Source organism: Rattus norvegicus, chromosome 3 (assembly GCF_021556685.1).
Source record: "Rattus norvegicus strain SHRSP/BbbUtx chromosome 3, alternate assembly SHRSP_T2T, whole genome shotgun sequence".
Lineage (NCBI taxonomy): Eukaryota > Metazoa > Chordata > Mammalia > Rodentia > Muridae > Rattus > Rattus norvegicus.
Genome location: NC_141536.1, coordinates 135,891,649 through 135,908,937, shown reverse-complemented (window position 1 = coordinate 135,908,937; position 17,289 = coordinate 135,891,649). Strand labels below are relative to the sequence as shown.

General features: G+C 44.5%; 1 protein-coding gene and 1 long non-coding RNA gene across 7 annotated transcripts; one reads left to right on the top strand and one right to left on the bottom strand.

Moving 5' to 3' along the window:
- Positions 1-7: 7 nt before the first annotated feature.
- On the bottom strand, positions 8-12,174 carry Gzf1 (GDNF-inducible zinc finger protein 1). Of its 6 annotated transcripts, none has more exons than XM_087652254.1 (7): positions 11,597-12,174; positions 10,639-10,815; positions 8,408-9,785; positions 5,882-5,976; positions 4,326-4,493; positions 2,748-2,905; positions 8-2,239 (listed from the first exon to the last, which is right to left on the bottom strand). In XM_087652254.1, exons 3-7 carry the CDS (start codon positions 9,766-9,768, stop codon positions 1,898-1,900), a joined length of 2,124 nt encoding a protein of 707 aa, XP_087508380.1. In that variant the 5' UTR covers positions 9,769-9,785; positions 10,639-10,815; positions 11,597-12,174; the 3' UTR covers positions 8-1,897.
- A 173-nt stretch (positions 12,175-12,347) lies between these two features.
- Sert1 (Sertoli cell protein 1) lies at positions 12,348-16,348 on the top strand. The gene is given in 3 exon segments (NR_130708.1): positions 12,348-12,632; positions 12,933-12,996; positions 15,313-16,348. It is a non-coding gene; the product is annotated as a Sertoli cell protein 1 (long non-coding RNA).
- Positions 16,349-17,289: the final 941 nt, after the last annotated feature.

Genomic DNA, 17,289 nt, shown 5'->3' with positions numbered 1-17,289 from the left:
GCAGACATTTGTTAACACATTAAACAATTTTATTTAGAATTTCTAAAGAAACAAATTCAAGACAGTTCTTCCAGTAGGTAACAAAATAATCTATTGTTTAAATTCCTTCTCATCAAGATGACTTTATCCCATAACACAGTACATCAGCTGGGCAGGTTTGCTCTCACCAGATAAAATGGTCATGTGCCAGTTACTAATCTTGTCTGTTTTTGTCTGTAAACACAACTAGATTGCCAGGTCATAACTGAATGTGAAATAATTCAGCCCTGAACTTTCAAGAGCAAGTGGAAAATATTACCAGCACCTGGAACACCTTTGGCTGGCCTCACCAACTACTTAGGGTGTTACCACAAAGTAAGCACTGGGTAAGAACTCTCAGTTTCTATCATAGTGTGATCTGTCTTCGCCCTGAACATTAGGTGTCTTTCCCTAGAAACCAGAGTGTTCTCATAGCAAATTTAGTAAGTTAAAAACAGAGGAAAAGCAACCAGAAAGCATAAGAATTCCCCCTTTAAGGCGCTCTTAAAATTAATGTTTAAGGGTCACAGGTGACACAGGGGCCACAAACCCAAGGCCCTGCAACCATACATCAGGAATAGCAAGTGCCATAAAATGCATTTTTTCATATGAAATTTGTTGAACAATTATTAATTCAGCATGAGAAAGCCAAAGGAACATTTGAAACAATATTCCTGGTTTTTATGATCCACTGGTTAAGGCATAGAAGTGAGCATGCCAAGGCTTCTGGTTCCCTCTAGATCAAGGGTTCTCAACTTTCCTAATGCTGCAACCCTTTGTTCATGTTGTGGTGACTCCCAACCATAGTTATTTCTGTTGCTACTTCATAACTAGTTTTGCTACTGTTATGAATCATAACTAAGTATCTCGGGTTGTCTGATGGTTTAGGGCCACCTCTGGGAAAGGGTCATTGAGAACCACTGCTCTAGATTCCTGCGTGCTCCTAGAGGTGGATTTGTAGCAGTTACTAGTCTGTGTCATGTTCCACTGTAGAGATGGGTATTTGGGGGGCTCTGGACTTTATAAATAAAAGCCTGGCAAAAGTACTCAAGATTTGCCAGGCTCACTCTTCCTGCTGCTTGTGAAAATGTGCCTAGCTAGACGCCTAGCTCTGCATTTCCCACACTTCTGAAGAGTGACAACTGTTTACTAGATTCTTTGGTAGGACAGCTTTGACCTAATCTGACTTAGGGACTGGAGCTGCACAGCTCATCCAGGTGGAATGTTATGACAGACTCCTTACCTGCACTGCACACGTGCTGAGGCACTACACTGAGCATGCCCCACTTGCCATTCATCTTTCTGTGCCTACAAAAAGGGGTTTGGAGAGAAACAAATGGAATCATCTACTTCTTCAATCCCATCTAGGGGCCCCAGAATAAATCTCATTTGCTTTTATCTCAGGAAGAAACAGATGAAAATAAGTGGCCCCAGTTCTACTTTAACTTTGTAGAAAAATGCCCTAAAGGGACCAGAGTGACGTAAACACACATGGACGTATAAGGCAGGGCGAGCGAGACCAGGAGATCACGAACAGCACTTTCCCGAGTTGGGTCAATGCTGTGTACTCTGATTAAGACAAGCAGTGGTTTAGACATCAAGAGAATCAAGCATTAGTGTGATTGACGTGTACAGCTACACCAGGGTTAAGTGAGCTACGCTAACTGCCATGTTTGCTGATGAAATGGAACCGAGATCATGCAGATCAGAATGTTAACAGGAAAGCTTCAAGTGTGATACAGACGTGCAAGGTCATGGAAGTTTGGGGAAATCTGCAAGCCAGTCTTGCCTACATCTTTGCACAGACTTCTTCCTCAGCCCCTGGCATCACCTGGAATACAGCAATTACACAGACTACTTGGCACACAACTTCAAGTTCTCACTCCATATTGGTCAGTGAGGGAAGGTGTGCAGGCATGGAGACTGTCTGTGGAGTCAGCTCACCAAGTGCACTGATGGAAGTGGTAAGCAGAGCATCCTGAGACACCACGGCTTTGCAAGCAGTGTCTGTAGAACTGTTCTCCTGCACAGCAGGCACATTGCCTTGGACTTCCAATAAGTTGTTAAAATGGCTATTTTCACCAAAAGATAGTAATCTATCTGAAAGTTTGGGTGATGCATATTCCTCATCAGGTTGTTCTGTCTTCTGCCCTTCATCATTCTTGGGTGAGCCATCTACAATGACAAGGAAAGACTTCCACGGCGTATTCTTATCATGTATCTAAAAACAAAACAAAGCAAGAGTCACTGCATGTGTGACTCACATATTTATCAATAACATGTGCATCTTTTAAAACAACAGGGCCAGGCACTGTGGCACACAACCATTAAAAACAACAACAACAAAAACCCCAAAAACATAATCTAAACTAGCACATGGGAGGCAGAAATGGGAGGTCATAAGTTCAAGGTCAACCTCAAAAACAGCTGGACTATTTATCAATCAAAAAAGCAAACATTAAAAAATGAAACAAAAGATCTCTGACTTTTAAATCTGTGTACTAATTGCCAAATATCTGCCTTGTTCAGCAGCCACTGCCTGGAGGTGTTAACATAGGCTAGGCCATAGGGGTCCTTCACCTTATTGGCTAGATGTCACTGCAGGACACCCAAGGAGGAAACCTGCTACCACTGCTGACCCCGTAGGCTGAAATAATGACAGGTATTTGGGGTTAGCAACCTACAGACCATAATGGCTTTGTTTTCGAACAGGCCACCCCCTCACTTACCGAGGTGTGCCTCCGGAGAGTAGACTTGTCAGTAAAAGTCCGTCCACACGCATTGCACATGTACGGCTTCTCACCAGTGTGGATGCGATGATGGCGCTGGAGAGCATTTACCTGGGTGAACTGCTTCCCACACTGGTCACAACAATAAGGCCGCTCTCCTGAAGAAAGAAAGGGAAGGAAACTACTCAGTGGCATCTTCAGTCCACGTTTAACTCTGGATACACATCTGCACACCCAGGATAGTCTGAGCACTCCCCATAGGGGAAAGTTACATCACAACGACTCAAGCACTACCTGGCAGAGGAGTCAGGTAACTACACTGTAACTGCAAGAGCCTACAACTGTACCAACTGTCTCAGTTCTATGTGTGCAGCTGCCATGGTATCGGTGAAATACAAACTTCATCTCCATTGTAGTGGTCTGCCCCAATAACAAAGAGCATGCGTGTGCACATATGCACAGTAACATTCTTTAACCCTGTGTAGTATCTGAAAGATGTGGATCATACTCCAGCTGTCAGGCCACAGGAAGCTATGTGCCCGTTCAATAAACCCCATGCTGCAAACACTGCCCCCCGTTTACATACTAAAGTGTTCTCACTTTCACTTTATCAGAACCAGAAACTGGGCCTACAAGGCAGCCCAGTAAGTAAAGGCACCGGCCAGCAAACCTGCGGATCTGAATTTAATCTCCAGGACCCACATGGGAAAAGGAAAGAACCAACTCCCATCATTTGTCCTCTGACCTCCACATATATCAGGGCACTTATGTCATCCATACATATACACACACAAAATAAACTTAATTAATTAAAATATATGTAATTAGCCTGGCAGTAGTGGTATAAGCCTTTAGTTCCAGTTCCTTGGCAGCAGGGGCAGGTGGGTCTCTGAGTTCAAGGTCAGCCTGGTCTACAGAATAAGTTTGACAGGACTACACAAACCCTGTATCAAGGAAAGAAAGAAAAAGAAAAAGAGAAAGGCAAGAAGGAAGCCAGATAAATAAACAAACAAACAAATAAATGTGGGAAGACAGGTAGCACTTGAGGGGTAAAGAGGAGAATCAGGAATTAAAGGTTGTACTGGATGTAGGAAAATCTTTATCTCGTAAAGGAAAACATAAAAAATAGGATCCACAAAAGGTTTAAAATACTACTGTAAATTGGCCAGTTTTTTATCCTAAAGCTTCTGAAGAAGAAATGAATTTGAAATGTGCCTCACAGAGTCACATTCTTAATGCTCAAGCTGCTCACTATTTTGAAGGCTGTGGGATCGCTACTTCCTGATGGCCTGGAAGGAGGTTAAGATCATACCGCCCTGCTTCCTGCTAGCCTTCTCTGGTTTAGCTAACATGAGGAACCTCCCTAAGCTCCTGTTACCATGAATCCAACCATGCTTTCCCTACCCTGAGAAAATGAACCCTAAAAAACTCTGAGCTACTATCAGCCCTCCCTTTGACGTGATTATGGCCACAGTAACACCAAAGCAGCCTTCTCCAAGTGCCTTTCTAATAAATCTAACGCTTGTGAACTCTTTTCCCTGCCAGACTGAACTCTCCTCTGGTACTACGCCACCATACCTGTGTGGACTTTAATATGCTGGTAAAGGGAATTCCGCTGGGCAAAGGTCCGCAAACACACTTCACATTTAAAGGGTTTAGATCCAGTGTGGATTCTATTATGATGTTTTAAGTACTCCTTAGAAGCAAAACTCTTACCACATGTCTCACACATAAAAGGCCTTTCACCTACAGAGAAGGATGAGACAAAAATACCAACAATAGAAGCATTAAAAACAACCAGATGAGGAAAAGCGAGTCTTCTGTTTATACTTTGGCACACAGCAGCTAACACTTTCTAATCAAACATCAAACATACTTCTCTTGCTACTTGCTAAAAGTGTGAATACCGTGGGAAATCCAAAAATCCAAACAGCATTCCACTGGACAAGAATCAATGGTTACTGTTCAGCCAGCTAAGATTAAGAAATCTAGTTACTGCAAATAAGAAAACTTTACAACTTTGGGTGTCTGTTGGATTATTTCCAAACAAGTATTTCTGTTGCTCTTTAAGAGACTAAAAGTCCCTCTGTTAAAACGAGAGGGAGTTCACACTAGCTTCTAGGCTAGCGACAGCAGTCAACCTGACTAGACCACATGGCAATTTCAACACCTCAGTTTTTGTTGTTTTAAGTTCTCATACCATCAACTGGTGTGCCGGGGGCTTTACAAACACTGGCCTTCATAAAGTTTTAATACATTAATAATCGTACACCAACTCTAAATCTATGGTGTGACATGGCCTCCCCGACAGCTTCCAGTGGAGTTCTGCATTCCAGTAACAAATGATTCACCTTTGTCTGGACTGAGCTTAAACCTGAGGCCTGTGTCGAGTGCTCAGAGGTAAAAGTGTAAGCAAAGAAAGAGCTGGGTGAGGGAATAGAATACAAGATGATAGACTAGGCTCTTTGCCCTGCATAGTTTACATCACAATTTTCAACCACAGGAGTGCAATGCTGAACCGGAATAAAAACAACTTAAACTTTCCCTCTCATGGTAAACTATCACAAAGATGTTTAGAAACAAAGATAATGTCATATCTAAATATTATCCGGTAAGTATTTGCTCCTGATTTCTGTCCACGTTTTTAACAGTTGGCACTGTGACCATTCATAATTGTTCATAAAAGCACAGATGTGCCCACGCAATTCCAGAGTCCTTCTGAAGAGCCGTATCTTGAGCTGGGGCATGGATTTCCAGCCTATGGACACACTTCCTTGTGCTTGGCCCATTATGTCACTCCTAATTCTGCTATTAAACATAGCAAGAAGATAGCTCATCACACAACTTTTCTCAGATGTCAGATAATCATTTAGCACAGACTCCTGGAAATGGACTTAGGGTTACAACTGTTAAATACTTCTTAGATATCTAAGACCAGTATCCTCCATTTTAGTGCCTAGTGGCACAGACCATGGCCACTACAGCAGCACTGCAGGCAGCAGCCATATCTGTAATCCTCTCTTACAAGATGGAAAAGCTGAAGCCTAGCTGTGGTGGATGCCAACTAATTAAGCAACTGCAGTTTTCTTCTATAGCTAGGAAAGACAGTCAATCACAAGAGTGTGGGTATTTACCTGTGTGGCACCTTTTATGATAAATCAGCATGTGGTTCTGAGTGAATCTTGCACCACATTCATCACAGACAAAAGGTCTTTCCCCTGTATGAACTCTGAAAGTACAACATTCAGATGATAACTCAGGGTAGATTTCAAAGGTCACTTTGCAATACAATTTCCAAATTCCTCTGTATTATGCAAAAACCATTTTCTCCAAGAGTGCTGAGAAAAATGACTAATGGAACAGATCGGGAATTCACAGATGGTGGCACATGCCTTTAATCCCAGCACTTGGGAGACAGAGGCAGACATGAAATCTCTAATATAGAGGCCAGCCTGATCTATAGAGCAAGTTCAGAACTGAACTTCTGCGCAAGACCTGAGGATTGGTATCTCTGCTTAGTTGCACATACCAGAGTGGAACTTCCCACTGAGAGCTCCTACATCTCTCCTGGGCCTTACTTATGCTGTGAGGCACTGGAAGGCTGAGACTGCCCTCACATAGTTTAATATTAAAGAGTATCACTTAATATTTGAAAGGCTTCCTCATTTGAAATAACCTTAAGAATTACTGTTGATGAAGTACCATGTGACCAAATATTTTTACTGTCATTTCCTAACATGACCAGTCAATCTAGAGAGAAAAATCTCTCTTAAATTACTGAGAACCACACAGGAGTATTTCAGTTTCACAACCAGCATGATGTAGCAATCAGCTGTGATCTACTGAGTGCTTCCTACACAAGCACTTTGAATGCAGGCAAACTGAAAGATGACAACCACCAGGCTCTCGCCCCCACAGTCTTAGAGGGCAAAGGTACAGTAGAAAATTCAACTGCTTGTCTGGAATGAGAATATACATACTAAGAACTACAATGTGGTACATGCCTTTGATGTGGCAGTTAGGAGGCAGAGGCAGGCCCATCTCTGAAAATTCAAAGCAAGCACAAACTATACTGCCAAGTTCCAGACCAACAAAGGACTACAAAGTGAGACACTGTTTAAAACAGTGGTTCTTAACCTTCCTAATGCTGCAACCCTTTAAAACATCGCCTCATGGTGTGGTGACCCCCAACCATAATATTTTTGTTGCACTTCAAAATTATACTTTTACTACTGTTCTGAATCATAATGTAAATATCTGATAAGCAGGATATCTGATATATGACCCCTATGAAAGGGTCCTTCAACCTCAAAGGAGTTACAACTCACAGGTTGAGAACCCCTGCTCTAAAACAATGACAAAGAAAAAACTATGAGGAAATTTAAATGTAAGAACTCACTATCCAGAGCTGGAGAGATAGCTCAGTGGTTAAGAACTCTGATTGCTCTTCCAGAGGTCCTGAGTTCAAATCCCAGCAACCACATGGTGACTCACAACCATTGGTAATGAGATCTGATGTCCTTTTCTGGTGTGCCTGAAGACAGTTATAGTGTACTTACAGATAATAAATAAATCTTAAAAAAAAGAAAAAGGGGTTGGGGATTTAGCTCAGTGGTAGAGCACTTGCCTAGCAAGTGCAAGGCCCTGGGTTCGGTCCCCAGCTCCGGGGGCAAAAAAAAAAAAAAAGAACTCACTATTCAAGCCATGTAGCAGTGGCCATGCCTTTAATCCTCGCACTCAAGGGGAGACAGGCAGATATCTATAAGTTCAAAGACAGTCTCTGGTCTACAGAGTGAGTTCCAGAAAAGCCAAAACTATAGCGAAACCCTGTCTCAAAAAACAAGACAAAACAAAACTCATTTTCCAGGTACAGTCTGCAAACAATTACAAAACATCATTCAGAGGCTAAAGAGATGGCTCAGTAGTTGAGAGCACTTGCTGCTTCTGCAGCCTTTGGTTCTCAGCACCCACATGAGGCTCACAACCATTGGTTACTTCAGTTCCTGAGTATTTGACATTTGTCTTCTAACATCTTAGGGCACCAGGCACTTACATGGTACATATACATATATTCAGGCAAAATACCATATACATAAACTAAAAATAAATACATCTTTTTTAAAAGGTTAGAAAGTGTTGTCTGATCCTTAGATCAACCATTGAATGGCACTTTCCAAACCCTGAAGGCACTTTCCAAGCCCTGAAAACGGAAAGACTACTAGAGAAGTATCCTACAGCACTATATATCATTTCATAAAACTTCAACAGAGCTGAGTAAAGAAAAGCCCAGCTTTTGCTCAAGTACAGAGTGTCTTGAGACCTCAGACCACCATGAGGCCAGGCACACAGCACCCAGAATTCTGGATGCCTCTGCTGTGCCCTGGCCTCTATACATGGGAGGAGGGGTCAAAGGTCCTCCCAGAAGTTGAAGAGCCATTTCCCTTACTTCCACCTCCAAAGAGGATTAAGATTAAGAGTTGCCCCTATTTCCCAGGTCCTAGATGGCACCGGTGGGGAAATGAAGCTCTATAGAAACAGATATGTTGGTTCAAGTCCTAATGCCATCTCCAACTGCCCAGTGCATGTTAGCACTTGGGAACCCACATCCCTGCATGCAGGCCAGCCCTGCTCCACATAGCATCATTCCCAGATAGCCGCACCTCAGGTGGGTCTTAAGCGCTGAAGGTTGTGAGAACTTGGCATCACACTTGGTACAGCCATAGGGCTTGTCGCCGGTGTGTGTGCGCTCATGAAGCCGCAGAGCAGTCTTGGAGCTCAGGCCTTTGCCACACTGGCCACAGCGGTGCCGCTCGCCACCACCCTCATGCACCTGCAGCACATGCCGTTTCACATCTTTCTTGCGTTTGAACTTCTTTGCACACATTTCGCATGGGAAGTGGCGCTCGCTGCTGTGCACATGGCGCTGGTGGCTCTTCAGGTTGCAGCGGTTGGCAAAGGTCTGGCCACAGGTATCACATCGGTACACCACTTCGGTGGCCACTCCATGGTGGTACTTGATATGTTTCAGGAAACTCTTCTCATACAGGAAGGCCTTGTCACAGACTGTGCACTGAAAGTTACTCTTCTTCTTCTCCTCCCCATCCTTCCCTTCCTCCTCTTCCTTCTCTCCCTCCACTTTCTGCAAACTTTCCTCTCGTTCCACACTAGCAGGGCAAGCCTCACTTTTGGAAGCTGGCTCGGCCTCCACTCTCTCATTGTCTGGGCTTTGGTCCTGAGGACACTTGTCATTCTTTGCGGCTTCCTCAGCACTTTTCTGCTGTTCTCGGAGCCTTCTTGTATATTTCTTTTTAGGGATTTCCACAAACACCTTTTTTCCAGCCAGTCTCCCACTCGCTCTTCTGATCTTAGGGAAGGGAGGCTTAGCCACATCTTTCTTCTTGTCCAGTTTCTCCTTGCACTTCTTAGATGGCGTTTCTGGTGAAAGGCCATTGCCCAATCTCTCTATTGGGTAGTCAGAGGAATCTACAAGGCCATTGGAGTGAGCATCCTCTCCTGCTGGTACACTTGCTTTGGAGCTGGGAGTCACACTCACCTGGGGGCCACTGCTGGCCTCCACCTCCTGAGACTCAGAGAAATTCTGCAATTCCAAAAGGACAGACTCCAGCATTTGCTTCTTCAGCTGCAAGCATGTTTCAGACAGGTCCAAACACTTTAGCTTCTCAGCCACTTCTAGCATCTGCTGCACGCGGTCTTCTTTCACCCGCACTCTGGCAGTATAGACAAACTCCAAAAATGAAGCAAAGTCAACAACTTGAACTTCACTCAAGTAAACATTAGTCCTGGTACCGTCTGCACGCTTCTCGTTCAGGAACACCTCCTTAAAAAACTTGCTGGTGGCTGCCAGCACTGCTTTATGGGCCATGAAGTCTTCACGGACACCCTGATAATCTACGATAACAGTGACATCACACAGGTGGCCCAGAAGGCGGAGCTCATGCATCTCATGCAGAAGGTTCAATGGTGAAGACTTAGATTCCAGCAAAACTGTACCACTTTCCATTTTCCTTCTAAAGACAGCTTTAAAAACAAAAACAAGAATCAATTAGCTCACACATGAAGCATTCCTAAAGGGCTTACAATTATGAGAGTTCTTGAGAACATAAATAGTAACAAAAAGTAAATAACTTTTCTCATTGCAAGTCACAGCTGGGTATGGTGGTATGCATCTATAACCAACCTTGCCGGTACAATCCCAACATTTAGAAGGTAGAGACAGGAAGACAGGAGTTCAAAACCAATCTCAGCAACTTTGAGGCCAGCCTGAACTATGTGAGACCCTATCTCAAAACAACAACCAAAACACAAAGGCACGGTAGGAGAGATTGCTCAGCAATTAAGAAGAGCACATGCTGTTCTTGCAGAAAATCCAAGTTTAATTCCCAGCACCCACACTGGATGACTCGCAACTGCCTCTAACTCCAGTTCTAGAGGATCTGACTTCTCAGATACCTACACTCACTTGCACATACCCAAAGATATATACATATTATTAAAAACAAAATGAAATCTTTAAAAACACACATATAGAACACGGAGTCTAATTACACTTCACTTTTTAGCAGTTGGTAAAGTTCCAGAAAGGCTTTCATGAGAAATATTCTCATGAAAACAATACTGGCAAGCCTCCTCCAGTGATAAGCACAAATGAAACTCATTAAGGCAGTAATTTGCTTATCAAGGTTGTTTTCTAGTCTACTCAAAGACATATTCCAAAAATATAGGAAAATTTGCATCTCTTTGTTTTGAGCAAGAAATAGTTGTTTGATAATTTCTTTTACCACCGAAAATAGTGAATACTTCCTAGAAAAATAGCTCAAAACCCATTCTCATTTGCAATGTCCTTAAACACCTGGTAAATTGAGACGCTCACCTGAAATAATTCAAGTTCCAGAGCTTTTACAAACTGTATTACCTTGAGCAAGTTAGAAGCTTCTCTAAACATTTACTTCTTCCTCTTGGAAGACCCAGCCATCTTTTTGGAGAACAACATAGCAAACACTTCCAACTTGCCTGACATTTGCAGGTGTATGGTGGGCTTCCTACACACCTGTAAAGGACATCTCACAGTTGACAAGCCAGTGAGATAATTGGTTAACTGGCTAATGGGCATCTTGACCCTGAGCCTCGTGGCCCTGTCTTGGTTCAACTATAGTTTGTCAACACTCCCCTCAATCCCAGCTTCACCAAATGAAAGATGCTCCCCCTGCAGTTGCCATATCCCCCAGGTTCCTGTCCTGGACTCCAAAATGCTACCCCAACTTCCTGTCTTCTGATCTGTGGACTCTGAGAAGAGTCTGTCCCTGAATCTAACTTCCCTTTCCAGGTTCACGTGGGTTTCCAAGTCTCCACCCTCCAGAGCACTCCTGGATCTCCTTCACCAGATCCTAGACACCACCTGGGATTCCATGTGTCTACCAGGACCTGCAATTGCCTCCATTTCATTCAACAGACCGATACCCACAATCTCCAGTCTCAAACACAGAAAAGACTCCTAGGGAGTGCGATTGTAAACTCGGCACCTGTGGAATGTCATGTCAACTAAAGGGGACTCAACAGGAAACACTGCCTACCTACCAACGAAGCTTAAATAAAGGAAATAGTGATATGAGAACGACAAGAGGCAGTACTCATGAGCCAATACTCTTCAGAATCCCTGGTCCCTGCTTAAGGACTAAGGCTGCGGACCCCTTTCAGCCTGATGCTCATACGACCAGCCTGATTTCCTGCACCTCGCCCTGGTCCCTCAGGGGAACTCGAAGTTCTTCCAGGAGATCTGGCAGCAACCTCACTATTAACCAAGAAGGCCCTGAGCAGATTACCCCGTTTACCTCCCATGGGGGCAGACACCAGTCATAGGGAGCGGCTATTTGAGGTCTGGTGACAGCTGTGTTCTACTGTAACTCACTGGCATTTGGCCACCTCTGGGTGGGCCTAGCCTCTTCACCAAGGTCGCCGAGAAGTCCCGGGGTCGGGACTCCCAGGCCAGGCCTCCAGGAAACGCTGCTCTCTGCAGCCTGCCCACCCTACAGAGATCCTGGCTCTCAGGCAGGGAATAAAGGCTGGTATCTGTGGCCTCTCTAACTGCACCACCTCTGTTCCCACCTTGGCCACCCGGAGTTCCGGACCACTGATGGTCTTCCAAAACCTCAGGGAGAATGAACTTCTTGAGGCCAAGGTCCAGCCCTTCCCTCCGGCCTCCAGAGCCAAAGGGTCCAGCCTGCCTGGACCCTTTCGGCCAATCTAGCCGCCGTCCCCCGACCCCCGCCCTGTGCCTATATTCCCACAGCCCGCCGCTCCAAGGGACAGAGGCCAGAGGACAGCCTAGAAGACGACCCAGTCGGCAGCACGCTCACCTCTCAGTCAGTGCCTCCGCGGGACCCGTACCCTGGCTCAGGCCCGCAGGAACAGCGGACCGCAGGGTCCGCGGATTGGTCGCCACAAGCGCGCCCCGCCCCCTAGTGGGCCCCGCCCCAAAAGGCTAGGAAGGTGCTGCGCGCGCACCTCCAGCTGCAAAGGCGGTTCCGGCCGTTGAGTTACGTGATCCTACGTGAGTTTGGGCAGGGAGAAGAGCTAGCAGATCCCGGATTTACCACCCGTGGCTATCCAAGGCCGCGCCTGCGCAGAAGACAGCAATGGTTGGGGACAGGTTTATTTAGCGGAGTTTTGGTCTTCAGGTTGCTGGAAGCTGAATTTTCGAGCACTCCCGGGTGCTGCGTTTGGCCAAGTCTTGGCTTAGGGCACGGCCAAGGTGGGACGGGAAGGCTGGCGCTGCTTCGTATTGAATCCTTCCGCTCTAAATCCCACTGTTGATCTTAATTAAAGCCTGTTCATTTGAAAATCCTGCTCTGACACTTCCAGTTCCTGGTAAATGTTGATTATACTTCCACCTACTGCTAAAGCTTTACCAAGTCGCCCTCCTACTGCCACCAGCCAGCTAGACCTCTTCTTGCTGAGAATAGAAGGTCTCTGGTCATTCCCTTGAGCATTTATCAAAATAATGCTTTCTCCTCCCTTTGGTATGTTCGTAATCCTCTAGAAAGCTGGCTTCTGTCTGCATACAGACCCTGTCTTTCTCTAGGCTGTGGAAGCCGGCTATTTCAACTAGAAATACGAGATTGATAACTCCTTTAACTTTGCAAATGTCTTGCTCTTATTTTTAACTAGCTCCTGCTGCAAAGAGGCGATGTTAAGCCAATTACATGAAATACAAGTTCACTTCAATTTCAAGGTGACGCTACTTTAAACTATGTATGACTTCAATATATATTGAGAATATAACTTGAAATGTATTTTAATGTGTGTGTGTGTCTGTGTGTGTGTGTGTCTGTGTCTGTGTGTGTGTGTGTGTGTGTGTGTGTGTAAGCCATAACTGCTTTGCTACACAGAAGAATGAAATCTTGACTTACAACCCAGTTTGGAACATAAGTAAAACCATTTTGTGTGATTTGGAATAATGTAATTCTTACAAGATGTGTTAAGGAGCCAACCACAAGGCAACCTCCATGAGTGGAGCAGGCTTCGTTATACTGATGAACCAACCCTGAGCTGTGAACCGCTTAATCTTTAAGTAATAGCACGGTACTATGGGAAATGTTTATGTGAATAAACATTCAAAAGGTAATTCTATGTGTAAGGAAAATGAGACAGAGAAGCATTTAATTCCAGTTCAACAGGCTGAGACGGCTTTATTGGACCAGCAAGGGGCCCCAACATTTCTATGGGATGAAAGTTGAGTGCATTTAGAGGGGCTGGTGGACAGGTATATATTGTAGTCCCCAAGCGGGGCATCACCTCAGGAATTGCTGTGGCAACCACATCTCCTCTTCAGCCTCCGCCTACTGGTTTCTGGGAGATAGCCAGTCACCTCAGCCAAAGCTGCTTGAGGCCTGGATAGTCTTCCCATCCTGATCCATGGGCCCAGTGCAGAAAAGGGGTGTAAAATAAAAAAAGCCACAAATCCCTGAGCAGGAAAACCCACCAATTGTTGAGCCCCCTAAACTCAGGACTTGAAACCCAGTAATCCTGACCCTGGAAATCTCTGCTCTGATAATCTCCTCCCCTAAGAAATCCTGGTTAAGCTCTGTCTATGGTTCAGCTCACTGCTGTTGCTTCTTCCTGGAGCAGAGGCAGCCTTCTGGAGTCTTCCCTCCCAGTAAAATCTTTGTGAGGTTAGTTATGTGAGGTTTGCTGTGCAGCAAGCTGTGTAACACTTTCCCCTAAAGCAGAGAAGAACAGAACTGTTACACTCTCACTTTTCCCAGCAGAGCTGTAACATTTCTGTGGGGCAAGTCTTTCACCTCAGAGCTGCAACACTTAGATATAAGTCTACACACATCAGTGGGTAGCTACCAGGAAATGTGTGTTCTCCAGCTCACCCTCCTCTCTCCTTCCCTACCCCCACTCCTGTGTGTGTGTGTGTGTGTGTGTGTGTGTTTTAACTTGAATCTGGGTGGGTCTTTTGGTGCCCAGGTGTATTGTTTCTGCAGGTAGAGCTGAAAATCTGCAAGGAATCAAGCAATTGTTTTATGGCCAGGGACTATTACTCAGTATTGCCCAGCTCAGTTTTCCAGGATTTGAAGCTATTACCCAATAGTATGGACATCCTAATTGTCGAGTACCTCACAGCCCACAAGCTTTACTCTTCACAAACTCTTAGTGGATTTGTATCTTAATGTACTTTTGCTAGAAAACACTGAGTCCTTAGGCCCACAAAGTTGTTATAGAAACATGACTTCCCTGTGAGAAATCAGTCTGCACACTTAGAGATTAATGAAGGGAAAGCTCTTTACTAAAGTGTCTGGCCAACTGGTGCTAAGGCCCAAAGCAAAGGAAGGTTTTATTAGCTTACCTTAGGCATTTTACATATGCTTTCATTCTTAAGTCCCTTTTGGGTCCTGGCTCCAGGTTACACTTTGAACAATTTAAACAAAGGATACTGAAGGGCTGCTCAGGCAAATGGTAGATTTACACAGCAAAGATATAACATTTTGTCAGAAGTATTCTAAGCACACCAGTTTTGTTGTAGTACGGCTTTTTTGGTTTGCTTGTTTGCTTGGGGGCATTGGGAGGGGGTTGAATGGTTGTTACCCAGGGGTTTTAAAGGCAGACCTGGACTTAAGGATGGTTGTAACCTTACACTGGCTCCCTGCCCCCACCTTGCACTGCCTGTTAGAGGAATGTCTTCAGCAACGGAGCTAGTGGCTAGCCAATTGTTGTGAATATACATTTGCATGCTAGCGTCCTAATTGTTTCTTCTAACAGGCCTGGTTAGTATACTACTAATCTTTGGTGGTGTTTCTAGGTAGCTCCTTTCACTAAATTCCACTTGTGTGACTTAATGTCTTCTTTGAAAATCTATTAGTAAGTCTTTTATAACATCAATTCTATCACAAAGTTTCTTCTACACAAAAGTAACTAAAGTCTGGATTAAATCCTGATCACCACTTTCATTTGTGCTCCCTGAACTTTGGTTCAGACTCCTGCTTGACTCTATTGACCTCATTTCATTTCCCCTCAGTAAACCATTGCCTTAACCTTTCTTCAGATCATCTGGATTTCAGAACTACAGATCTGACCCATACATATCCTTGTGCCAAGGGACTGGTAAGATAACAAGGCAGACGCCAAAGAACCTCTTCAAATCAACAAGAAATCACCAGCCGATAAAGAATGCTACAGGACAATTCTCATTTGTATATGAGTAGGGTCCAATTCTGGAACACACAACAAACTGGGCCACACCCTCCATTGCGCGCAGCCAGTTGATTGGTATAGCCTCCCAGGCCAGGCAGCGCTTTGTCCCTCACACTAGGAGACTCAGGCAGCAGCTGGGGACCAGGTCACTCTGCTTGCCGTTGAGTTTCTCGGGGAACCCTCTTGTAATTGGTTCTTGGTGGTCGCGAGGTGATGACGTTGACACCCCCATGTCCTAAAATGTGGCGCTGTGGTAGTCTTACAGAAGTGAGAGGCTCTGCGGTCCTGTGACATCCCCTCCAAGCCGAGCAGCCATCTCTACCACGCGGCCGCGCTGGAGCCTCCCGGCGGCCCAGAGAGAGAGCAAGTCGTGCGTTGGTGTGGACGGAGGAACCACGCGGTGTTGTCATGGGCCACTTTTCTTGTACGGTTCCCAGGCCCCAAAATCCAGCCAGTGAGATTACTTTCCAGTGCATCAATTATGGGTCAGCTCAAAAGTTGAATTTTAACAGACCACAAAAGTCTTCACCTGCTTTAAATCTGGGCACATTGTTACTTAACTGCTCCCCTCCCCCATATACACTCTATCTTTAGCCATTTCTCACAAGTGCATTTGGTAATGACCGGGGGCGGGGGGAGGGGGGAATGAATGCGCTTTTGTAAAGCTATTTCCATACCTACGTTGGAATATTCTTGTAGATTCCAAAACCCAAACGCTTCATCTCTCTTTAAATACATTAGAGGAGTCTCTTTTTTCTTTTTTTTTTTCTTTAATTACGTCGGGAGGGGATCATATGTTGGCAAGATCAGAGGACAACTTGTAGGAGTCAGTTCTCTCCTTTCCACTAAGTTGACCCTGGTAACGACACATTAAAATTCTAGAAGCTAATGTGAGAGAAACATCTGTCTTTAATTTTTGATCTATGATTCTAGAAGTTTCGTACCTACTGTAATTTCATTTTACATTCACAAATCAATTACCTTGGCAATAAGCCGAAAATGGTGCAACATGCCTTGAGTGGCCCTTAGAATGCCTGTGCATTCTACAAAGTTTGTGCTTTTCTGATTATCAAACACAAATACATTATATAAATCATTTCACATAAAAGGTCTGTTCTTTATTCTTAAGACTGCACAATAATCCCTCTTATGACAACATTATGATTTAAAAATATCAGGGACATTTAGAGCTGTCAGTTTTCAATCACAAAGGATGCTTGTGATAACTATTTTATTAGCCAGTCATGGTGGCATATTCTAATCTCAGCACTTTCAATGGAAGAACTTTAAAAAAAAAAAAGACTGAAATAAGCATGAGGAAGGAAATAAAGAACAGACGCCAACTAAACTGAAACCAGAAAAATCAATGACACGAGCTGTTTATTAGAAAACTCAGTAAAATTGGTAATTCCCTAAAAGGAGACAAACATTACCGATGACAGGAAGACACTCTTCTGATACCAAGACCGTGGGTGCAGTTGCATGTGTCTATAGGCCTCAGTTACTCCATGAGCAGTCAGAAAGCACACGTGAGCCTGAGTTCCAGAACAGCCTGGAAACACTGAGACCCCATCTTAGAGGCACCACTTGCTGTACTTACTGTTTCTATTCACTGCGTTTGATCAGCAAAATATGACCCCACTGGTCTCTAATGTTGTTTCCTCTCAAATCTAAGTGAGCTGTAGATGGTAGATTCTGCCTACCATCTACAGCTCACTTAGATTTGTTTAGAAATCTAAGATGATGATGTTCAGACAGTGAGATCCCCCCCCTAATGACTCCATACCCCCACACTATCCTGGTTGCCCTAGAGTGGTCAGGCCTATGC